Genomic DNA, 25,972 nt, shown 5'->3' with positions numbered 1-25,972 from the left:
CTTGCTTCTGCCACAAATTCCCCCAGCTGTGAGCCTTCCAACCTTCTAAATATTCCTTTATATGTGGTTCAAAGTTCTGGGACCGTCCCCTGAGCTTGCTTGGTCGGGTATTTTGTGTTGTTGTTGGCAGAGCTCCTTTACTGTACTTCCTCCCGATCCGCCATCTTGTTTGTTCTCCGCTCTGTAGTATTTTGATGTTTGTATATTTATGGAAGCTTGCTTTGTGACTTAACACATGGTGAATTCTGGAAAATGTTCCATGTGCACTGGAGAAGAAAGTATATTGTGTTTTTGTTGGGTTGAATGCTCTGTACTCGTCTATGAGGTCAAGTTGGTTGATTGTACTGTTTAGTTTCTCTGTAACATTTTCTAGTTTCTTTCTGCTTGTTCTGTCCGTTTTCGAAAGTGGCATATTAAAATTTCCCAGTATAATTGTAGATTTATCTGTTTCTTCAATTCTGGTAAGGTTTGCTTCATGTATCTTGGTGCTTTTATCATTGGGAACGTAGATATTTATTATGGTTATTTCATCTTGCTCAGTTGACACTTTGATCATGAGATAGTGTTCTTCTTTATCTATTATGCTCGTTTTCGTCTTAAAGTTTACTTTATCAGAGATTAGAATTGCCACTCCTGCTTGTATATTGTTTTTTTCCATCCTTTAACTTTCAGTCTGTTTTTGTCTTTGTGTGTAAGGTGTGTCTCTTGCAGGCAGCATATTGAAGGGTCTTGCTTTCTTATGCAGTGTGCCTCTCTCTGTCTCTTCACTGGTGCATTGAATCTATTGATTTTCAATGTAATTATCGATAGGTATGAGTTAATTGCTGCCATTATATTGTTTTTTTTTATTAATGCTGTTTGTTCCTTTGTTTTGTATGCCTTCTTGTGCTGAGTTTGTGTTTTTTTGTGCTATTTCTTGTCGTTTTCTTTTACGTTTTCATGTTTGCTTGTTCAGCAACATGGAAGTTCATTTTCATGGTAAGTTGTGAAGTATTTACTTTCTTTGGGGTTACCTTATAGTCTATTAACTTTTCTCTCCATTTAAGAGAATGTATTGTATCCTGTAATCTACCTGACATCCTTACCACCTGGATTTCTGTTCCTACATTTATCCCTGCTTTGACATTGTTAATATTTTGATCTTCGGTTGACCTCCCAGCTCTTTTGAATTCGTTGTTGTAGTTTTGTTCTGTTCTGGATTCTGCTGCCTGTCAACTGAGTTCCAGGTGCTGTTGCCTTGCCTGTCAATCTCTGGTTGTTTTCTGTTCTTGTTGGTTTTCAGTCCAAAGAACTCCCTTTAGGATGTTTTGAAGTGCTGGGTTGGTTTTGATCAAATCTCTTAGATTCTGTTTATCCTGGAATGTTTTGGTTACACCATTGTATTTGATTGATAGTTTTGCTAGATAGACAATTCTTGGTTGGTAGTTTTTTTCATTTAGGGTTTTGTTTATGTCTCCCCATTGCCTTTTTGCTTGCACGGTTTGTGCTGAATAGTCAGAGCGTAATCTGATTTGCTTGCTTTTGTAAGTGACACTTCTCTTTTCCCTGGCCACCTTTAGGGTTGGGTTCTCTCCTTGTCTTTGATTTTGGAGAGCTTGATTATTATATGTTTTGGTGACTTTCTTTTGGGGTTTATCCTTCCTGTTGTACATTCTGCTTCTTGAATGTTTATCTTCTCATCTTTCAAGATGTTAGGGAAATTTTCTTCCAGAAGCTCTTCAACTATCTCCTCTATTGAGTTCTCTGATCCTTCCTGTTCTTGAATGCCAATAATTCTTAAATTGTTTCTCTTCATGTTATCCATCATGAATCTTAGACTCTCTTCAGGTTTTGTTATCCTTTTTTCTACTTGGTCTTCTATCTTTTCAGTTTTGAGAGATTTGTCTTCCAGCTTGCTGGTTCTGGCTTTCATCTCTTCTCTTCTGCTCCTTTCCCCTTTCAGTGTATTGTCCATTTTTGATATTTTATTATTAATTATCTGGACCTCTTTTTGCAGGTTTTGAATTGTTTCCAATGCTCTATCAATCTTGTTTGATTGCTCTTATAGTACTTTCCTGGCTTCTTCCTTCTTTTCCTCCACCATTTTTTGGAGCATTTGAATTTGTTTCCATATCATTCTTCTGAATTCTTTCTCAGGCAAATCCAAAACCTGCTCTTCCTCTACTGGGGAGCCTTTGTCTGTCTCCAGCGCAGTTGTCTTCAGTTACTCTTTTCTGTTTTTGGACATGTTTGAGATTGTTTGTTGTGTTTGAGATCTTTTGTTTGTCATTTCCAGTAGTTATGTGGTTTTTTAATGCTTAAATATATGTTTGTTGTTGTGTTATTAAGCTTAATGGGTGTCTCCTGCTGGATATGTTAAGCAAATAGGCTTCCCTTTTCGCATGTAATGCTTAGCAGCTGTTATTGGCTCTTGTCTCAATGGTGGAATATTATGGTGTCTGCTTGTACCTTGCCTATATGGCCACGATTGCTGTCTCTTCTTTGGTAACATAGGGTGAAAATTTTCCCACCTCGAGGAAAAATGTGTGATCACAAAGACCAAAAGCAGAAGCAATATAAAAGTAGAGACAAAAATCACCACTTTGAAACAAAAATAAAACTGTGGCCGACTGTTCAATCGCCTTGCTAAAGAGGCAGTGTGTGTGCGCCATAGAAGCCTCTAGCAGTTGGTGGGGGTGTCCGCTCGCTCAGGCCCCTCCTCTAGGCACCACCGTAGATGTGTGCAGATAGATACTGAGAAATTAATGGGAGAAAGATTGCCCACTATTTTGGGTCTGAAGGTTAGTTAGGTATCTGTGTGTGCACAGCATTAATTCTTGAGATATTTGCATCCTTTTATATTGGGGTTTTACAGATTGTTCTATGGTTTGTCTGTCAGGCCTGACGGGTCTTCTTTTTTCTTGCTAGATAGTAAATGGTCCTGCACAAGTTAATTTTAGGGGTGGGACCCCAAGGCTGTCGTCATAAATACCCGCCTAGCTCTTTTTCTCTGTACTGTGAGAAAACTGTGGGGTCAGCACTGGGCTATTTTTTTGGATGGGGGCGTTGCATACCCACCCGCCTGAAGGCGTCCGGGCTGGGCAAAGAAGGTGTGGCAGGGTGTAGGAGGAAAAAAATGTATAGAATCCCCTGCACCTCCTTTTGTAAATGTCACTGCACCGCTTTTAACACCTGGTTCCCTGTGCCGTAGCCCCGCCCTCTGAACTCCGCCTGGGCAGGGTGGCCGCATAGGGAGTCCTGTCTCCAGAGATTCCTAACTTGTAGTATTTTCCTTTATATCATGATTTTTTCACTTGTGAGTGCAGGAAAGTGATGTCCTGGACCTTATGGTAGACCCAGAGCTCTGGTGGTGTTCTGTGAGCTCAGCTTCTGTGAGTTTTCAATCCCTCCCGCACGGAGCCTTTCCTACCTGGCTGTCTCTGCTGCCACCCAAACCAGAAGTCCTAGAATACACTTTTGAAAAAATATACTTAATGGCATGTTTTCAAGGGAACTGTAAGCTGTCCTATACAAAGATGCCCTCCAAGAAGTACCTGTCAGAATATAATACCCTAATGATAATTTCTTAAGACTAAAATTCAGATGAGTTCAGAGAGCAATGTTTTTGGTATGTAATTCATTTGTGCTGTTGTTAGTTGGCCTTTGAATCGGTTTCAACTCATAGTGACCTGATGTATGAAGAATAAAACCTTAGTGAATTATTTGTTCAGCTCTTAAATCAATTTCCATTTGTTGGCTAAGTTTTACATCTTTAGCAATTTAACTTTTAGTAGACATAATTTCTCTAGTTATATCTTTAACATGATTGCTTTGGGGGTTCTACCTGCCAGCCATTTAAAAAGAATTTTTTAGTGGTTTCTTTAAGATATGACTACATGGACTTGAGTGAACTGGTGGTTGAGACCTGGTGCCCGCTCCCCTTAGGTACTTTGTGAAGCTCACAACCTGACATTTTAAAGAAGGCCAGCATTGCTTCTTAGTCTGTTCTTGAAGGTATATGCTATATATTCTTGAATGTATCATGGGGTCATGCTCAGGTTTGAGAACTAGCTTTTTGAGGAATATATTTTATATCTTAATTGTTTTTCAAACAATGACATAAAACCCATCATATTATCAATTATTTTCAATTTAGCTACATTGGAACTCAGGTTTTAAAAAGGCAATAAGATGTATGTTTGTCTCTTTTTTAAGACTGATGTTAAGTATTATGTGTGGATACTTTAAAATTTTGAATACCTAGAAATTTTAAAGTCCTTTTAAAAAACAGAGCTTGCTATAAGAACTTCTAATGATATATGGGAAGGTAACTCAAGATGTTGTTGTTGTTGTTTTAATATGTAGCCTCTAAGCATTTGATTTGTATTCACCAGTAAAAATTATTAAGCTCAACATTGCCATCTTAAGTATAGATCAATTTTGTTAAAAGCTAAAATTTCATCAATCGATCCAGTATCATATGTTTGTGATGTTAATAGACAGTCTGAATATATTGTTGTTGTTGTTGTTGTTGCTTTTATGTGCTGTTGAGTCGATGCCAACTCATTGCAACCCTGTATAGGGTTTCTGAGGAGCGCCTGGTGATTTTGAACTACTGACCTTGTATTTCAAACCAAGTTTCCGGTGCGCACCAGGATTCCAGGAGCTTCTCCCACTGTTGCTGTCATTTTCCCCTGATTCTCCTCTAGTAATTTAGCTTCTGGAAGGGTAACAAACTTGAGCAATGCTGCCTAATTCTCTTTAGTGTGTTTAGAGCCCCTGAAAAAGAAGGTAGTCTTTTCCTCTGAGTTTACCTTCCTTTTTAAGTGCTTCATTATATCTTAACAGGTAAAGCCCACTTGGTAAACAGTACATTGTCATCAGAAGCTTAGCCTTAGAAAGAGGTCCTCTTTCCTTCCAGTTTCTGGTAGAGGCAGTGGTGTGGGAGGTTTCCTGTGCTTTGGGTCTGGGTACTGAGCTAAGAAGGGACAGATTGTAGCAGGAATGAAAGAGTAGGATTCATAAAATAATCAGTTTGACAGAGCAGCTGAGTACTGTGAATAGTTGTAATTTACTAGTCTGAATATTAAATTCTGGTGTTTCAAACAAGAGGAAGTATAGTGTGCATTGTTGGGTGGTAGTGCAGTGTTGCGATGAGTTTTTGATTCACAGATGATGGTGACATCAACCGTTGGGTTCCATGTGTGTCAGATGTATGCAATTTTGAAAATTATTTTTGAGAAAACCCTTGAAAAGGGTTTGATAGAGTTGTTTTTATCAAGAGTGCCCTTCTTAAACCACCTGTCTTTCCGTGAGGAAGAGCCTGGCCAATATTTTGCTCCCAGAGCACTGACCACAATTATGCGTCTTATTTTCCACAAAGTCGGTGGTTCAAACTCACCAGCCACTCCTCGGAAAACCCTTTACAGGGCACTATGACTCGGAACCGACTCGATAACTCTTAACAACAAACAATAAATTACGTTTAGTGGGTTACTCATACAACTGCTAACCACAAAGTCGGTGGTTCAAACACACTAGCCACTTCATGGGAGAAAGATGTAGCTGTCTGCTTTGGTAGAGATGTACAGATTCGGAAACTCTTTGCAAGGTCCCTGTGAGTCAAAATGGACGTGATGGCAGGGCGTTGGATTTATTCTAGCTCATAAGTAAACTCCATAGGGTTCGGCCTTTTTCCTATGCCCCTTGCTAGCTGCTTGTCAATGATACATATAGCTGTCATAGGTCAGGTTACCCCCAGGATTTTTAAAGTGATTCTAGCAGTAGAGTTCTTGGTAAAGGAGTCCTGGGGTGGTGCTGTGGGTTAATGCGCCAGACTGCAAAGCCGTTTCAACTGCAAGGTTGGCATTTCAAGCTCACCAGCTGCTCCATGGAAACCCTATACAGGGTCTCTATGGGTCGGAGTCGACTCTATGGCACTTAACAACAACAAAGCAAGTTCATTCAAAATCCTCGTGCCCCCCCTATAGAGCTGCCCCATACGGTTCCCAAGGCTGTCATCCCTACATACGCAGGCTGCCACAGCTTTTATCCCTGGTGCGTTGAACCACTTTGCCACCAGAGCTTGCTTAAAAGGGCCATACTGTTTTTTTAAAAAAATTTTAATTCATCACTCCTAAAGAACCTCTTCTGACTAGACTAAGTGTTACCAAGTTTTCGCAGTGTTTCTGTACTATGGCATGTGGGATTGTTTACTGTAGTTGTCGGTTTCATGTTCTGACAGAAAATAGAACAGAACACATGCTGGATTTACATTCTTGAACTGTGACTGAGATATTCTTCTCCATCTTCCTATTCTTAGATGCACGCATGTTCGACAGAAATGGTTTAAGAGGCTGCTTGGTGTTGGGATTTGAATAAATAAGTCACAGTGTTGTCTACCTTTTTGACCTCCAGAGAGAGTGATGAGTGTGTGTGACTGACTTGTACCGTTGTCTCTTTTAGGATGGGTCGAACCTCAGTGCAAGTCAGAGGGCCTATGCACCTGAGCAGCTGCAGAAACAGGACAGTCTAACCATAGACACACAGTACTACCTGGCCCAGCAGGTCCACCCAGTGGTGGCTCGGATCTGTGAGCCAGTAGACGGAATTGATGCTGTGCTCATTGCAACCTGGTTAGGTAAGTTTCCCAAGCTCACAGTGACCTTCTCATAGCAACAGTAGCACGTGTAGCACGTGCAGACCTCTTGCACCTGTTGTATTCCCTGTTTGTAAGGATAGTACTATGTCTAGTACTTCTCTTGTATATAGTTGTTAAGTGCCATCAAGTCAGTTCTGACTCATAGCGACCCTGTAAAGGATTTTTGAGGAGTGGCTGGTAAGCTTGAACCACCAACCTCGTGGATAAAACCAACTTTGCAATCCAGCACATAAACCACAGCGCCACCCCAGAACTCCCTGTTTACATAGTTAGGCATTTCTTTGTGCAGGTATTAATGTCTGTCTCCCCACACAGAAGAGGACCTTTACAGACTCACTACCCTTGTACCTACATGCGTGCCCTGTATTTGGTATCCAATAAATACACCAGTACTGAGGAAGAGGAAGGAAAAGAAAGGAGTGAAGTCGAGATTTTATGAGTCTTAATAGTCACCAACTGCACTGTTACAGGTTTGGTGTCCAATAAATGACCATTAGTGAGATTGGTGGTATCTTGATTGGTGGTCCATCTTCTTTCTGACTCTAAAGGTATTGTCATATAATGTGAGAGTATGCAGGATTTTGTTTAATATGGAAATTTTTGCGTTTTTAATCCTTATTTTTCTTTAAGTAGCCTTTGTTTCTGTTAAGTGTCATTGAGTTTTAACTTTTAACAGCTTGTGCTTTACTTGTAATTCCTCTAAAACTGGACTTGCTGTTATCTTCTAGGAACGGGCTGCCAGTTCTACACTCTTATCATGCCAGAAGGTGCCCCCCAACCCTGAAACTTCAGTGTTCTCCTCTGACTTTTACATTTTTTTCCTTGTTATTCCACAAGATGATCATGTCTTGCCCAGAAATGTATTTAATAACCAGCCCGGATTTCATTTCTAGACGACCAGCATGTAAGGAGTTACACTGCTTTTAGGCTCTGTGCTCTCTAATCCATCTTAAACAAAGATGAATATTCTAAGAGTACTGCCTAGGGAGGTCCTTAGATGCCTCCTCTCTGTCTGTACATAGAGTCCTGATACCATATGCTGGCGATTACAGACTCTTTCTAACTTCAGTGTATTTCTAGCCTTTTTCCTTACTACATCAACTCAGAAAAAGAAGGAAAAAAATCCACTGACATCAGCTCAATTCTAACTTATCTAGCATTTCTAAGACTAAATCTTCACAGGAGCAGACTGCCTCGCCTTTATCCTGCTGAGAGACTGGTGGGTTTGAACTGCTGACTTTGCAGTTCAGTGCTTAAGCAGCCTAATGCTTAACTCATTACTATACCAGTTATTTTTAGGTCTATTCAGTGTCTTCCTAAATGTGGTATTGTTCATTGTATCTCGGCTTCATGGAAAATTCTCCCCTGAGCCTCTCACTAAAAGATACAAGTTAAGACATGGACATTAGCACCATACTGCCTTGAGTTTGAATGTTGGCTTTACTATTCACAAGTTCTGTGGCTTTGGCAAGCCTCTAAATGTTGGTTTAAGCCACAATTCCTTGAGTTGTACAATAGGGCTGCTCTCAGGCTGAAATAAGGTGATGCTTGGGAGATGCAGCACAAAGCCTGGAGCAGGAATTTTCTGAGTGCCATGCGTGGAGTCAGTTTTAACTCATAGCAACACTGCATAGGGTTTCCAAGGCTGTAAATCTTTATGGTAGCAGACAGCCTCTTCTTTCTCCCACAGAACCGCTGGTAGTTTCAAATTTCTGACTGTGAGATTAGCAGCCCGAATTGTAACCACTATACTAGTACTCAGTAAATGCTATTCATAGGCAATCCCACCTTTCTTTCAGGCTTCAGTATAAGTATGTACACACTCCTGCAGCCCATAGGATTTGCGCAGAGTGGTTCAAACTCACCAGCCTCTTCTTAGAAACACTATACAGGGTTGCTATGAGTCCAAATGGACTTACGTGCACTCAACAGCCACAGTGCTCGGTACCTTGAATGAGTTGGATTGACAACATAAGCACAGCAGTGAACTCAACTGTGCCATCAATGATGAAGGTGGCACAAGACCAGGCAGTGCTTCATTCTGTCATTCTTTAGGTCGCCATGAGGTAGAGCCATGCCAGCTGACAACAACAGTGCGCACTCAGTAGATGTGTGCAGGTTTCGATTGGACTTGGCCCAGATGATTTATCGAGTTAGTCCTGCCTCTGTTGAGCTTGTTGCTGTGTTCCTTCTTGGTCCCCATGCCCATACTCCTCTCGGTGTCTACCCTGGAAGTGGAAACTCACTTTTGACATTGACCTGAGCCACTGAAAAGTCTTGGTGGCTCTTCTGCCCTGAGGGCTTGGAGGCCCCTGTTCTCAGCACTCACTGAGCCTGTGGTTTTAGAGAGGAGAGGGAGGAGCTGGGGATGTGGCAGAGAAAGGGCAGGGTTAGGTAGGTGCACACTTTGTAAGGTGCAAACTGTAGGTGTAAAATGACTGTAATTTGTTTTTAAATTTCTAAATCTTTTTTCTTCATATTAAAAATAACTACAGCTGGTGAACTGACACTGTTAAATAAGTTGAAGTGTACAAATGTATGCATAAAATACAAGCCCTCCAACTGCCTAATCACAGATATAAAATACCTCTGGCTTTTAATGTAGTTTTTATCTTTGATTAGTGAAGTTTGATGCTTTGTCCTTATAGTCAGTACAAAGAGATCAGGAATAATGGCATAATTTCATTTAGCAAAATTATTAAGTTCATGATATATTTTTTTTAATCTTTAAAACTCTTTTGTGGAGAGTAACAATATATTTCAACTACCTTTCTTCTTTTCTATTGCTTTTATGCTGTTTCCCGGAAATGAAAGCCAAATGCTTCAAGTGTCGGTTGTGTCCTGTGGCTTCACTTTGGAAGTTCTCTATTTCTCCCCGTCAGGGTACCTCCTGAAGTTTGTCTGGTGACATGTTGCTGGCCAGGTGTTCCATCTGGGAAGGGCAGCTTTGTGAAAAGGAGAGAGGATAGTCTATTAAATGCATGAATGAATAAGTCTGCTGTACTGAAAGAGAATCATTTGTTCTCTCTAATAACTGATGGTCCTCATTATCCCACAGTAAGATGTGTGTCATTTTTGTGAAACCCATGTAAGATTCTTGCTATTGGCTTAAAGAAAGCAAAATTTTACTTCTTTCCATCTGTGAATAGAAAAAAATATATATATGGTATTACTCTTCTTATACAATAGCCCTTTGGGGGAAACATGGCCACTAAAACTTGGAACACTTAGCTTTTGTTCTCCAAACTATAGGTTTTTCTCTCTCTTGTTCTAATGAGAGCTCTATATTCTGTGAATGAAATATTCAGAGTATGTGCAAACATCCAAATAGTCTTCTGAACCTAGGGAGTGATGAGAATAGCCTGAAGTTCATTCTTGATTTTCATTTTTTAATAAATTTATGTTTCATACATAACAGTATTTCCAGTCATCCCTCTCTTCCAGTGGACCATGATTTTTACACTACCTGTAACCTACATTTCTTTAATGTCAGTGATAAAATTTCAGACATTTGGTCATCTCGGCAATTTTCTCATTTGTCCTAAGAAATAAATGATGTTTTAAGGAAGCGAGAACTTAACAATTTAATATCTGAAAATGGTGCTTAAGACAAGAGAGAGAACACACTTAACCCAGAATGCTCCTGGGTAAAATTGGAAAATAAAAATCCCCCTTTTCAAAAAATACATCATGCTACTCATGTTACTATAGAGAGTAAGTTTTGTCAGAAGCCAGGGAGGGTCCTGCAACATCTTCTAGGAAATAACTGTAGCAGGGGTCCAAGAAATGTTTGGCAGGCCCCAGTGTGTGTGTAGTGGCGCTGTAGAGTAAGCACTGGACTTCAAACCCAATGGTCACCAGTTCAAAGCCACCAGCTCCTTCTCAGAAACCCTGTATAAGGTCACTATGAGTCAGAATCGACTCAATCACAGTTAACAACAGCAAGAAACCAGAGTGAGGAAAAAGAAGAAATTACAGGACATTGGAAGAAGAATGATGCCACCAACAGCTGTCTCAGGTACTGAATCAGTGAAGAACTTTACCCTTTTTTTCACGAGAAAGTTCAAAAATGTTCGTATGTGTCCTTCATTTCCAAACCTTAAATATTTTCTATAAAAATTAACGTATGATGCCAAGTGCAAATAGGGTGCTATGAGAAGTCCTGTCAGCTGCTAAGAACTACCTACCTCTGACAAGGTGGAGAGCCATTCCGACACATCATCAAATGACTCAGGCTCCAGCCCACTTCTGTATTCATTGAGTAGATTAATGTGGAAGACCTAATGTGTTCAGATCATACAGTAATAGGCATTGTGAGGGATAAAGTTGAGTCAGATACAGATCCTTTATGCTAATTGCAGCCCAGCATAGAAAACCACCTACTTGATTTCACTGTTGTGAAGGAATCTAGTGGACATCACAATATATGTCCCCAAAAGGGTAAACTCAAAAGGGGAAGTATGGAGTCGTCAATGGTTGACTACTCCACTGCTTATCAGTCTTCTAGCCCATGGATGAAGTGCAATGCAGGGGAATCCCTGTTATCCTAGCCTCTCCCTGAAGCACATTCGAGAATTTCTGCAGGGCCACTTCAGGAGTGTCAATTGCACAGCTCTGCACCTCATTCCCTACAAGGTGAGCACAAGCCAGTTTGTCTGAGCCTCACTAGCTTGTACCCTGAGGACCTGTGATGACACTACTCACCCAATGTAAGCTAGCTTACACTTGAAGAGCCCTGGGAGTTTCCAAAGGTAAATGAGGAGGTCTCAAAGTATTTAAGGTTGATCAAGTTTGTTAAAAGAGAAATCATTTTAATGAAGTTCACCAAAATAACACTTAACAAGATTGTGCGATGTATCGAAAAAATGTATAAGACATAATAAATGACAGAAGCTGAATACAGATACTTGAACTATATAAGATAGGAAAGGTTAAGTGAGGAAGTTTAAATGGTTCCCACTTATTGAAAAAATGCTAGCATTGCTATTTTATTACTAAAAATAAGATAGATTTTGTAAAATCAGAAGGAATAAAAAACCAGTTACACAGTCACCTCTAAAAGAATAGGTGGTTAGGAGGGACCTCAAGTCTAATTGTTGTCCTGGTGTCTCCTAATATAGATGGAAGTGAAGAGGGCTCTGTTGAAAAGGAAACAATCCATAGTTTTATTTGTGTTTTTTTATTTTCTTAAAAGTTGTTTCAGCGTAAGACTTATACTGGGAATTTCCTTGAGTTTGAAAATAAGTTGTTGCTGTTTTCTTCTATTCCCTGTTAGAGGTATGCAACTTACTAGCTTACAGTTCACATTCAGGTGGTGTAGTATACAGTGGGCAAAAGATGAAATTTTTTTTAGATACTATCAAACAAGGCAATGAGTTGCTGAGCCTGGGGCTCAGAAGTATAGTTTCAAAGTACACCATGATCATTTGGCATAACATAGTCCAAAAAGCTTTTGTTCTGCATCCTATTTTGGTGAGTAGCGTTAGAGATCTTAAAAACTTGTTGTTAGGTACTGTCCAGTACTTATCAACTCATAGTGACATTTTGCACAACAGAATGAAACACTGCCCAGTCCTGTGCCAACCTCACAATCTTTGTTACGCTTGAGCCCGTTACTGCTGCTGCCAATCCATCTCGTTAGAGGTCTTCCTCTTTTTCATTTACCGTCCACTTTACCAAGCATGATGTCCTTCTCCAGGGACTGGTCACTACTGATAATATGTCTGAAGTATGAGAGATGAAGTCTGTTCGGTCCTGGCTTCTAAGGAGCATTATGGCTGCACTTTTTTGACACAGATTTGTTCTTCTGGCAGTCTATGGTACTTTTAATATTCTCCTCCAACATCGTAACTCAAAGGCATCAGTTCTTCTACGGTCTTCCTTATTCACTGTCCAGCTTTCTCGTGAATATGGGACTGTTGAAAATACCATGGTTTGGGTCCTGTGCTCCTTAGTCCTCAAACTGACATCTTTTCTCATGAACACTTTGAAGAGGTCTTGTGCAGCAGATTTGCTCAATGGAATACGTCGTTTGATTTCTTGATGGCTGTTTCCTTGCATGTTGGTGGTGCATTCAAGCAAAATGAAGTCTTTGACAACTTCAGTCTTTTTTCCATTTATCTTGATGTTATTTACTGGTCCAGTGTGGTGAGGATTTTGGTTTTCTTTACATTGAGGTGCAACCCATACAAAAGGCTGTGGTCTTTGATCTTCATCAGTAAGTATTTTAAGTCCTCTTGGCTTTCAGCTAGCAAGGTTGTATCATCTGCATATCTGAGGTTGTTAATGAGTCTTCCTCCAGCCCTAATCCCACGGTTTTCTTCATATTATCCAGCTTCTCAGTTTATTTACTCCGGATACAGATTGAATAAGTATAGTGAAAGAATACAACCCTGGAGCACACCTTTCCTAATTTTAAACCTTTCAGTGTTCTCTAGTTCAGTTTGAACAAATGCTTCTTGGTCTATGTACAGGTTCCTTGTGAGCACAATTAAATGTTCCAGAATACGCATTCTCCACAGTATTGTCCATAGCTTGTCATGATCCACACAGTTGAAAGCCTTTGCAAGTCAATAAAGTATAGAAACATCTTTCTGATATTGTCTGTTTTCAGCCATGATCCATCTGACATCAGTAGTGATACATCCCTTTTCCACATCCTCCTCTTAATCCTGCTTGAACCTCACCTCTGACTGTTTCCTGTCAGCGTACTGCTACAACCGTTTTTGTATTATCTTTAGCAAAATGTTGCTTGCATGTGATATTGTCTGATGATTTCCCCGGTCTTTTGGGCCACGTCTCTTTGGAATAGGCACAAATATGGATCTCTTCCAGTCAGTTGACCAGGTAGTTGTCTTCCAAATTTCTAGGCATAGATGAGAGAATGCATCATTCAATATTTTGCCCATAGAATCCTTCAGTACTGCAAGTTGAGTCTTGAATTTTTTCTACAGTTCCCTCAGCTTGAGAAATGCTGAGCGTGTTCTTCCCCTTTGGTTTTCTGACTTTCCAGGTCTTTGCACATTTCATTATAATATTTGACTTTGTCTTCTTGAGCTGCTCTTTGAAATTTTCCATTCACCTCTCTTACCTTCTTATTTCTTCCATTTGCTTTAGCATCTCTATGCTGCAGCGCAAGTTTCAGAGTCTCTTCTGACATCCATTTTGGTCTTTTTTCTTGTCTTAATGTCCGTTTGCTTTCTTCCTGTATGATTTTCTTGATGTCATCCCACAACTCTTCTGGTTTTCGGTCTTTAGTGTCTAATTTATCAAATTAATTCTTGAGATAATTTCTAAATTCAGGTGAGATATGTTCAAGGTCATATTTTGACTCTCGTGGACTAGTTTTAATTTTCTTCCACTTCAGCCTGAACTTGCTTATGAGCAATTGATGGTCTGTTTCATCATCTGCCCTTGGCCTTGTTTTGGCTTGTGATATGGAACTTTCCCAAGTTCTCTTTTCACAGATGTAGTCAGTTTGATTTCTGTGCATTGCATCTGGTGAGGTCTTTCCTGTTGTTTCAAAAAACAAATTTGCCCTGAAGAAGTCATTGATCTTTCAAAATTCTATTATGTGATCTACATCATCATTTCTATCACCAAGGCCTTTTTTTCCATAGAATGATCCTTTCTCTGTATTTCCAACTTTTGCATTCTAATTGTCAGCAATTATCAATACATTTTGATTGCATATTTGATTACTTTCAGATCTAAGAAGTTGAGAGAATTTCAGTTTCATCAATATTGGCTTTAGTGGTTGGTGCATAAATTTGAATAATAGCTGTATATTAACTGGTCTTCCTTCTAGGCATATGGATATTACCCTATCACAGACTGTGTTGTAATTCAAGATAGATCTTGAAATGTTCTTTTTGATTATGAATGTGAAGCCATTGCCATTCCTGGCATAGTAAATTCATTTGATTGTCAGATTCAAAATAACCAATACCAGTCTATTTCAGTTCAATAATGCCTAGGTTATTTTTTCATTTTTCACAACTTCCCCATTTTCTTAGATTCATGCTTCGTACATTCCATGTTCCTATTACTAATGGATGTTATCAGCTATTTCTACTCATATTGAGTTGTTCCCCATCAGCAAATGAAAGTCTGAAAGCTTTACTCCCTTCATGTTGTCACGGAGAACTCTACTTTGAAGAGGCAACTCTTCCCCAGTCGTATTTTAAGTCCAGAAGTGCTCATTTTCTGGCACTTTATCTGACAGTAAATATTCTTGTGCTGTTTATCATGTTTCAATATTTATAACTCTGGTGTTGTCTAATAGTATCCCATTATTAATCATAAAGTTTTCAGTGACTAAATATGTGGAAGTAGTCCATCTCTCCTTCTTCCTAGTCTGTTCTCTCATCTGAAACCTGTCCACCATGGTGGACCCTGCTGGTGTTTAAAAGGATCCGTGGCATAGCTTCCAGAATCACAGCAACACACAAGCCACCATACATCTGTACAGCTAACTGACAGATGAGTGATCGTTTTAAAAGCTAAGGTGCAGCTATTGGTCTCTCCATTTGCGGAAGAAAGAGAATTGAAATCAATTCGTCCATTGGACTAATGTACCATGTGAACATCAGTTCTCTGAGACCAGAAGAACTAGATGGTGCCCTGCGACCTCTACCTAGTTTAGCAGGTCCTGGACAGAGTGGCAGGATATACTAAAGAAAATACAAAACTAATTTTTAAAAAATCACACTTAATGGTCACAGAGAAACTGGAGGAGCCTGACAGCTATGGCCTTTGACCACTCTCACAATCTGGAAAATAACTCACCCTCGTGGCCCAGTTACCAGCCAAGCAGTAGATAGGTATGTAGGGCGGACATCAACACTGGTAAAGTATGCTTGTCATGGAAGGGTCAATTATTAAAAATCAAAAGGGCAATATTTATCTAAGGACAAAGTTGAGAAGGGATGGGAAGGAGGATGGAATAGAAATAGGACCCACAGGGAGGAAGTAAGATAACTGTTGTTGCATGGAGAAGATTGCAGTCATTGAGAAGAACAACTTCCCTTTTCTGTAAACAGTCACTCAATTCACTTTAAAAAAATTTTTTTTAAAGCTCACATTTAGGGTTATCCTCAGAAACAGTACTGCCCTGTCGAGTCGCTATGAGTGAAAATCGATGTCCTTGGGCTTTTTTGTTTTTGTTTTTTAGTAGACCTAGTAAAAAGTATGGCTAGAAGAGAAATACACATTGGAGTTAGGAAGTGTGTGTGTAATTGGCAGCATATGGCATTGGTACTTTATGTACAGACAGAGAGGAGGCATCTAAGGACCTCCCTAGGCAACACTCTAAGAATATTCATCTTTGTTTAAGATGGATTAGAGAGCACAGAGCCTAAAAGCCGTGTAACTCCTTACATGCTGGTCATCTAGAAATGAAATCTGGGCTGGTTATTAAATATATTTTTAGGCAAGACATGGCAGTCTTGTGACATAAAAGGAGAATAATGGAAAAGTCACAGAAACACTGAGGTTTCAGGGTTAGCTGCCATGTGCCCTCTAACAGCGCTGTCTATCAGAAATTGTTTTTTTCTTCATATGTAAAAATATTGAGAGTTTTCATCTGCAAGACAATAAAGATTTTGGAGATTTTACTTAACCCAACCCAAAGGTTTCAATATTATTTTTAAATCATCTGAAATTTAACTTTTGTGTTCTGGAGAGGTTTATTGATGCGTGAAACACAGTTTCATCTGCCACTTGTAGTCAATGTTTATGTTGCAATTGGTTGTATAGTATCTTTTAAAAAAACTTTTTATGTTGGAATATTTAACCATGTACAGAAATAGAGACAGTAATACATTCCCATGTAGTCCTCCCCAAGCCTCAGCAGTCAGCAACTTGCGGCCAATCTTATTCCTCCTTCCCACCACTCGTGATGTGATTATTTTGAAGTAAATTCCAGATGCTTATTTTATTTGTAAAATTTTTTTGTTTTCATTTCTAAAGCACAAGAATTTCGCCTTCTAAATGTTGGTGTTAAGTGCTGTTGACTTGACTCTGACTCACTGCCTGGATAGGATTTCTGAGGCTGTAAATCTTTGCATGAGTAGTATGCCTCCTGTGGTGGGACTGGTGGCCTCGAACCACCGACCTTGTGGTTCACCATCCAATGCTTATCCTAAGAGCCACAGCATTCTCCTGCTAAACATGTTGTTGTTATGTGCCGTGGAGCAAGTTCCAACTCATAGCAACCCTGTACAGGGTTTCCGAGGCTGTAAATCTTTACGGGAGCAGAAAGCCGCCTCTTTCTCCCACGTAACAGCTGGTAGTTTTGAACTGCTAACCTTGTGGTTCACAGCCCGATTCATAACCACTGTGCTACCCGAGATCCATAGCCACGGTTTGCTTGCCGCACACCAGAAAAAACATAACTCCTTCATTTCATCAAATATCCAGCATTCATATTTCCCTGGTTGTCCTATAAATGTATTTTCTTTTTAAAAAGCTTCTTGTTTGAAATGGAATCTGATCTAGTCCATATATTGTGATATCTTTTGTTTGTTTTTAATGTTTGCAGTGTGTTAGTCTGTCCCTTGTATTTTCTGTAAATTGGTCATTAGAGCTACGTTGACCACATTTAGGTTCATTTTTTTTTTCTAATGCTGCTTTCTAGGTAATGGTGTGTAGTCTGTGAGAAAGGCCCAGAAAGTCTGGTTGGAATCTATAGTATTTGAAACAAGCACTGTTGAATGTAAATCTCATTATGATATAACAAATACAGAAATCTTAGTGGCATGTAATGGGTTATACGTTGGGCTGCTAGTTGCACTGTTGGCAGTTTGAACCCATCAGCCACTTTGAGAGAAAGATGAATCTGTCTGTTCCTTTAAAAATTTATAGCCTCAGAAACCCTAGGAGTTCTGCTCTGCATTATAGGGTCAGCATGAATCAGAAACGGTTCGATGGCAGTGGATTTATAACATATATGTGTTATCAACAGTTCTATACAGAAAAGTGTACAAAGACCAACTGGACATCTTTATGAATTTTCCCAAGTTAATATACTGCTCTCCGACTATATACTTAAAAAAAAAAATGTTTTATTGTGAATTACGTGATAGTTTACATGGCAGAACATTAGTTTTACATTTAACCTATCGTATATTGTTTCATTGCCATGGTTATAATCCCCTCCATGCATCATCAGCCAACCACAGGGTACACCCTGCAAGCCTGTCCCCTGGTTGCCAGCACACAGCCCCTCTCCCTCTCTGGGTATAAAGTCCCCCGCTGCTCCATCTCTCTACGTGTCATTGTCTCTACTTCCATCTCTGGCATCACTGCTTCTCTGGGTAGGGTCCCGCTATCCGCTCTTTTCCCTTGATGGTTCCAGGGACCTCCGCTCTTGGACTGCAAAGTTAATCACTCCCTTCCTTGCTACAAAATGTCCACCTTTACATTTCCAACCTTAATAGTGAGTCCTGATAACAATTATTCACCATTGTACCACAAGGGACCTATCCCCATCTCCTTTCATCAGTCAGCCCCACCTAGACAGATTGGATACTACTCAGTGGAGATTCTACCGTCCTCCATGCCCTCTGCATCTAGGCTCCCTCTTCAAAGCTTGTAAGCCAGTCACTTCTTGCCTTTGTAGACGCCTCCCATTTTGGGTAGCCAATGTTCAAGTTGCTGACTATATACTTTAAGAAAACAAACCCATAGGTGTTACTACAGTTTGGCTACTACAGACAGTGGAGCTTTGAGCAATCTTGTAGACATCTTCTGTTGAACCATGTATGAAGGGAATTTCCATTAACTGTTTGAAGCCCTTTGATACATGCCTTTTTATATATATATATATACAAGGATAAGTCAAAAAGTATTTCTGCTAAAGGTTGACTTCTTACGTGCTTGGGTTTATTACAAACAAAACATGTAGAAATGTCTCTGCGATCAGTGGCTGGCTCTCTCAGTAGCACTCTTGTCTTAGTCTCATTAGAAGGAGCCTTGGTAGCCTTTTGGATGACAAGCTGGCCTGTTACCCGCAAGCTCAGCAGTTCAACCTTGTTATCACAAGATCAGGAACTCAAATCTACCACTTACTTCTCAAGATCAAGATGAGGCTTTCTGCTCCCATAAAGATTTACAGCTTTGCTGTGAATCAGATCTGATTCAGTGGCCCACAGCCACCAACCCCTCAGTCTCTTGTGCCTTCAAAAACAAAAGGTCTTCAGTGACATTTGAGGGAATCTGCTGGGCCAGTTCAATTCAAGGTAGAGAGGTCAGCTCAGAAAGGTCAGGTGACTGTAAGAATTTTGAAGACTTTCCTCAAGATTTTCTAATCTTGATAGATTTTCTCAAAGGACACAGGTCAGTCATGGAGACTTACTAGGAAGAAGTTTTCAGAAAGTTGAAAATTGCATTGGTTAAGTAAAAAGTCAGGCAAGTTGTGTCGAGACTCCCCCCCCATCACCACAGTGTACCTACTCATTCTTCGGGATAGCAAGGGCTGTGTTATGAGAATTTCAGTGAGAGACCAACCCTACCCCCACCTGCACTACAGGCCTATTATATTTTATTGTGAAATAGTCCATGTTGTTTTTGTTAGGTGCCATCGAGTCAGTACCTACTCATAGCGACCTTATGCACGACAGACGAAACACTGCCCGATCCTGGGCCAACCTCACTATTGTTGCCACGCTTGTGCCCGTTGGTGCTGCCACTTTGCCAATCCATGTTGCTGGGGGCCTTCCTCTTTTTCTCTGACCCTCCACTTTACCAAACATGATATCCTTCTCCAGCCACTGGTCCCTCCTCACAATAAGGAATATTAAGTTATTGTTGTCGTTAAGTGTCGTTGAGTCCATTCTGACTCATAACAACCTTATATAGGGTTTCTGAGAGGCAGCTGATGGGTTTTAGCCACCGACCTTTAGCAGTCCAGTGTTTACTTGACTGGACCAAACCAAGACTCCATTGTATATAGTATGCATGTGCTATTTTATTATAAATAAAATATTCTATGTGATCTCAGATAATTTTTAAAACTGGAAGGTGATTGCGTATCATAAGCCATACTGAAAAACCTTTTCGTCCCCCCACAGGTAACCTCTGTTAGAAGTTTACAACTGCCTTGATTTTCTTTATCATTTTTTACCACCTATTATGTAAGCAGGAGACAAATGCGACTTTGTTCTCCCATAAAGATTTACAGCCTCAGACAATTCAGTCTTCTTTTTGTTCCCAAACTTAATGAACATTTCAGAGGAACATGATTTGAATCACTCAAAGATGCCACAATTGCCATTTTGACATCATGTAACTTGAAGAGTACAGAATTCTCCAAGGAAAGGCTGGTGTTTTTAAGTACCATTGAGTTGGTCCTGACTTATAGTGAACCCTGCATAGGATTTTCAAGGAGTGGCTGATGTGTTTGAACTGCTGACCTTTCTGTTAGCAGTCCAGTCCTACAGCAACATATGTGGATTCCAGGCAAGGATTTAGAGGGACGGAAGCACCGCCTTCAGAAGTGAGTAGACCTAGGTGAAGGAAATGGTGAGAAACAATAGCTTCACATTTTGACATTTTTGTTTCATGAAAGGTCTGATTTAGTAGCAATACTTTTATGACTTTTCCTTGTATACTAAAAGTGGAATTGTTAGCTCCACATGTAGGGCTCATGTACATTCTGCTTTGGTAGAGAATACCAGCTTTCTAAAAGTGCACCTGCTAATTCACAATCCCTGTGAGCAGTGTAGACGTGCTCCACATCTCACTGACCGTTGGTTTCTTCCATGGTTTTCACGTGTGGGTATGTGGTGGCATAGTATTGATTTGTAAGTTTATTTCCAATTTTCTACTGGCTTTTTCTTGTCATTCTGTCGGTATTGCTTACATAATCTAAATCTGAGTCCTCTGGCAATATATATTGCAAATAACTTATTTGGTGTGCATTTAAAAAACATGTGCAGTGAATTGCTAAGACCTTAAGGGCATTGTTAAAAAGTCAAAGTTGCTGTTGCGTCAATTGTGACTCATGGCAACCCCATGAGCAGAATAGAATTGCTCCATGTTGTTTTCAATGGTACGACCTTTACGAAACATCTCACCAGGCCTTCCTCCTGAGGGGCATGTAGGTGAGTTCAAACTGTCAACCTTCACAGTGGATTGTTAAGCACTTAACTGTTTGTGCAACCAGGGACTCCTAAGGGTATTATTCAATTATTTTATCAAGACAGAATATTTCCATCAACCCAGAAAGGCCCCTCGTACTCCACGTCCTTGCAAAAGCAACTGCTAATCTGATTCCTGTTGCCATGGGTTAAATCCAGTCCCTTGCCATTGCCCCTACAGGCCAGGGTTTCTGAGGCTGTCATCTCTGTGGTAGCAGTCTAGCACATCTATCTCTCAAGGAGCCACTGCTGGCTTCCTACCACCAACCATTTGGGTAGCAACCTAGTGCTTTAACTGCTGCATCACCCGGACTCCTTTCACCGTGGGTTTGTTTAGCCTATGCTGGAATTTTATATAAATGGTTTAGTTATCCTTTTCTTACTGAATAGTATCCAATACTGGAATAAACCTGTTTATTCTGTTTCCTTTTGATAAATATCTGGGCTGTTTTCAATTATTGTAACAAAGCTTTATTGTGAATGACACTGTTGTGAATCTTTAGCGTGCACCATTCAAAAATGTATTTTTAAAAGTACTTTTTTAATCATACTAAATTTTAGATTGGTTGATTCCAGATATGTGAAAACCAGTATCAGTGCGTAAGAGAAACTATGTCCTTCCTAAAATAAATGTCTACTTTTTACACACAGAAAACTTCACAACAGAATCCTGTTTATTAAGCATAAGTGATTTCGATTACAAATGTACTCTCTACTCATTTGGGGTTTCATTTCTATGGCTTTTCCCTCTTCCCCCATTTTATGAGCATATATCATTGACTTTACTGTAATTATTTGTTCCTTGAGGAGGAAGAAAAGGGTTTGATCAAATCGTCAGTCTCTCAAATAACCTTGTGACTTGAGTTAGAAGCAGTTTAAATACTCCTTGGGGATGGGGGCAGGTGAACATTCTAAAAATAAGTCTAGTTTACAATGGTTAGGAAATACAATGGTAGAAAAAATAATTTTGTGCTAAATGTCACATTGGGGGCGGGTATGATAAGAATATGGTGATCTTAAGTAAAACCACTACTGTTCGACTTATCCACCCCAGTGCCTCTGATGTTACTTTCTATAAATACTTCTTGAAACATGAGTGCTTTGATCCTATTGCTTTCAGAAGGTTCAGATACTGCACATTTTCTAATTATAAGTGACAATATTTGAATTTCATTCCATTGCCTCTTGTGGCCCTGCACCCTCCTCCCCGCAACCACCATAAGAAAAATGGTTGAACTGGAGTACTACAAGTCACCTGATTGAATGAAAGCATGCAACATTTCTGCTTATTGTGGGGAAACCCACGGCTGCTCTTCTCCCAGATAACTGGTTTTGCAAAGCCCAAATAGGCTGTTCCTTGTATTATTTTGTGCTTGACTAAACAATTGACGTCATCTGCCAAAAGCTAGCCTAATAGAACTGGCAGTTTTTCTTCAAATGGGGCATACACTTCTTTAAACTAGATGTTCAGTAAAAGCTCTCTGTAGAACCAAAACCAAGGCAAACTCACGTTTGAGTCCTACTAAGAATGTCCCTGTAGCATAAAGTAGTACTGCCCTGTAATGATTCCTAGGCTGTCAGTTTTTCCTGTGGAGTGGCTGGTTGGTTTGAACTGCTGTTGTTTCCGGTAGAAGACAAACATTTAATTACTGCATCACCAGGGGTCATAGAAGAGATACAGACTATTTGAAATTCTATTTTGCATCTCCTGCTCAAAGTCTAATAGAGTTGTTTACTGCATGGTGTGGCGCCATAGGATAAGCACTCAACCACCAGGTCAGTTTGAACTACAAAGTCAGCAGTTCAAACTCACCAGCTGTGCCTCGGCAACTGACTTGACGGCACTAAACAACAACAACCGAATGGTAAACAGTTTAATATTGATATACAGTATATATGCATATATGGCAACTGTTACCCTCAAGATTTCGCCTTTAATGTCAGTTCTGCCGGCAAGTCTTTGGAAGAACAATAATTATGAACAGTTATAGGTAGCAGCTCTGTTTTGCACGTTTTAAAATTCAGAATCTCTACCTCTAGGTGGCAGCACTAGATACTTTTTGCCTGTTGTTTCATTCCAGCCTTAATGAGTTATGGTAGAAGCAGTAAAACTTTTAAGTTTTCAAAAACTTGGAAATAAGCTGCTTATTACCAATTTCATGAGGCTTTGGAAAAATTAATTTATATAATGAATGAGATTGTCGCTTGTTTAAGCCTGCATTTTGATCATTATGAAGAAAAAAAGATTCTGAGAGCAGTGATCCTTATTTTTTTAATATGACATTTCATGCTTTCTTAAAAAGTTTTAACTTAGCCTTCTGATGATTTTCCTGTTGAAATTATAATTGTCCTCTTAAGGAAATCACTTTTTCCTGACATCTTTATTTAAGTAACTTGTGCAAGGATTATTGTATAGCTAATATTTTAAGGTAATTATAGTGTCTTTTCCCTTTATATTTTTTAAATTCAGCACTGACTTATGAGCAAGAAATTACTGAGATGAAATTCTATTCTCAGTTTGTGAATAAATCTGAAGTACAGACAGTTCCAGACTTAACCTATAGTTAGGAACCAGTCCCCATGAAGTCCTTCAAAAACTGGAACTAAATGCAGTGGTTCAAAATTATGGGCTACTTTTGTGACGTCAGAGGTCACCATCATTATTATTATGTTAAAGGTGTTTTCCTGACTCCTGGTGTGGCACTGTAGGATAACACTGGACCTCAAACCCACCAACTGCACATCGAAAACTCTGCAGGGTCCATATGAGTCACAACTGACTTGACAGCATGGAACCACAACAGCGTATCTGGAAGTGTTTCTTTCACATTGTTTATGCCTAGAAAGAGACCATATATCCCAACACAAACATTTGGTGTATGAACTGTACCTAAGTGTTCAACTTTCATACAAATTCAACTTCAAGATTGACTTAGGAACAGAACTCATTTTGTAATCCAGGAACTGCCCATAATTAGCTAGACTCATTGACTTTGTTTTTGCCATGGGAAGATACAGATTGTTTATTGAATTGCACATTTAGAGTAGATATTTTTAAGTCTTGGTAATTTCTCATAACTTTTGGCCAGTACCTGTGTGTTGGGTCATAATAAGCCAGACCACGCATGTCCAGTTTTGGCTTACCCAGCAGCCAAGCAACCTGGGCTGGTGTGCTAAGCGTCATATGCACAGGTGTACTACATGAGCCATGGTTGATGGCAAGGCACACATAGCAGCTTCTGTCCGTTGTGTTTCAGTCTGGCCAGTTTTGGGAATGTGCAAAGCCAGTGTTTTGTTCTTTTTTTGAGTTTTGGGTTGTGAAAGAAGCTTGATTTATATATATATACATATACATATATGAAGAATCTTCCTTTCTATTTGTCTTTTTCCTTACTTTTTGAATAATAAAGAAATAGGAATTGATTGATAATCATACTGTCAGGAAACGGGAAGCTATGGTCTTATAACCACACGTAAAGCATAACATTATGTGAATACAATTGGATTCATAACTAGAGATTAATGAATTAGCAATAGTTACTTTTTACTACAGATAAAAAATAAGGAGCCCTGGGTTAGGCTTCTCAAGGTCAGCAGTCTGATCCACATGCTTCTCTGAGGGAGAAAGGTGAGACTTTTTTCTCCTTTAAAGATTTATAGCCTCAGAAACACTATATAGGGCCACTATGAGATTAAAGTGATTCAATGGCACACCACCACCAGTGTAAAGAAATGGCCTTCTTCAGGACCGTGGGCTCTCTTGCTCTATCCCCCTGTCCATCTTATTTTAAATGTGAGGGCATATAATCCTACATACTTCACTAATATGTTGCTTCTCTTAAAGTATATTGTCATTAAGTACCATCAAGTTGATTCCAATTCATAGCGACCCTGTATACGGTTTCTGAGGAGCAGCTGGTGGGTTTGAACTGCCAATCTTGTAGTTAACAGTCCTCTGCTTATCTTAGGGCATATTGTTGTTGTTGTTAAGTACCGTGGAGTCGGTTCTGACTCATAGTGACCCTGCACAGGGTTTCCGAGGCTGCAAATCTTTACGGGAGCAGATCGCCTCATCTTTCTCCTGTGGAACATCTGGTAGTTTCGAACTGCTAACCTTGAGGTTAGCAGCCCAATTCGTAACCACTACACTACCAGAGCTCCTTATCTTAGGGCATAGGTAACTCAAAAAGAAAATGGATTTTGTGAGTCCTGGGGCTAACTGACTTATTTATATCACAATTCATGTGACTAACAAAGAACACTGTTTCAAATTATTGTCATTCTGTACTCTGCATTTAATGATATACTGGCACTCTAGGAACTAGTTACCTTGATTAATTTCCACAAACTTGGTGTGGGACCATGATCATGTATTTTATCTGTTTTTCTAAATTCATGATCTTGAGTGACTGTGGAGTGGATTGTGACTTATAGCAGCCCTGTGTAGGGTTGCCAAGGCTATCCATCTTCACAGGAGCAGAAAGCCACATCTTTCTCCCACGGGGCAGCAGCTCATCTTGTAACCCTTTAGGCTACCAGAGTATGTTGGTGTTAAATGCCATCAAGTCAGTTCCGACTCATGTGACCCTGTTTAGAGTTTCCGAGGAGCAGTTGGTGGATTTGAACTGCTGAACTTGTGTTCCACAGGCCAGTGCTTATCCTACAGCAGTCTAGATTAAATGACGTTTCTTCATTATTTGATTGTTTTTCATTCACGTGATGTTTGTTGAGTACTGAATTGGCTGGGCACCATGGAAAGCAGTTTGTAATATGTGTGTGTGTGGGGGGGGGGCTCTAAAAGTTTGTGGAAAAATGGAATTGAAAGAGAATGGAATTTTTCTATGAAACTTTTGAACCCCCTCATGTTATTCTGGTACACTGCTTCCATTTAGCAGGTGAGAAAGATGAGAGTTGATGGCTCAGTGGTCGTCAGCGTCTTTTGTTCAGCACCTTTCCACTGTAAGATGAGTTGTCTAATTACCAGATGTCTCTTAACCACTGATCAAATAGGATTTAGGATTTTGTCCTTGAATTCCAAATACTTCTATTAGATTATCTGCCTATGCAACTGTTGCTAGATTTTAGACATTTTTTGGTATGCTTGAACTGTTTTGCTTGTTTTTCAAATGGAATTACTCAAAATTTCTAGATTTTATATTACTTACCTGTTTAATAAAATGCCTATGAGCACTGT

General features: G+C 39.7%; 1 protein-coding gene across 1 annotated transcript in view; it reads left to right on the top strand.

Annotated features, from left to right (window-relative positions):
* Nucleotides 1-25,972, top strand: part of POLA1 (polymerase (DNA directed), alpha 1, catalytic subunit) — a 390,582-nt gene that overhangs the window by 171,057 nt on the left and 193,553 nt on the right. The window contains exon 32 of the mRNA XM_006835670.1: nt 6,445-6,619. Within this exon, the coding sequence (XP_006835733.1) occupies nt 6,445-6,619 (175 nt within the window). The remainder of the gene's footprint in view (nt 1-6,444; nt 6,620-25,972) is intronic.

This window comes from Chrysochloris asiatica, unplaced genomic scaffold, assembly GCF_000296735.1.
Source record: "Chrysochloris asiatica unplaced genomic scaffold, ChrAsi1.0 scaffold00018, whole genome shotgun sequence".
Taxonomy (NCBI): Eukaryota; Metazoa; Chordata; class Mammalia; order Afrosoricida; family Chrysochloridae; genus Chrysochloris; species Chrysochloris asiatica.
The sequence above is the reverse complement of the archived record's forward strand: the minus strand, read 5'-3'. Positions and strand labels throughout refer to the sequence as shown.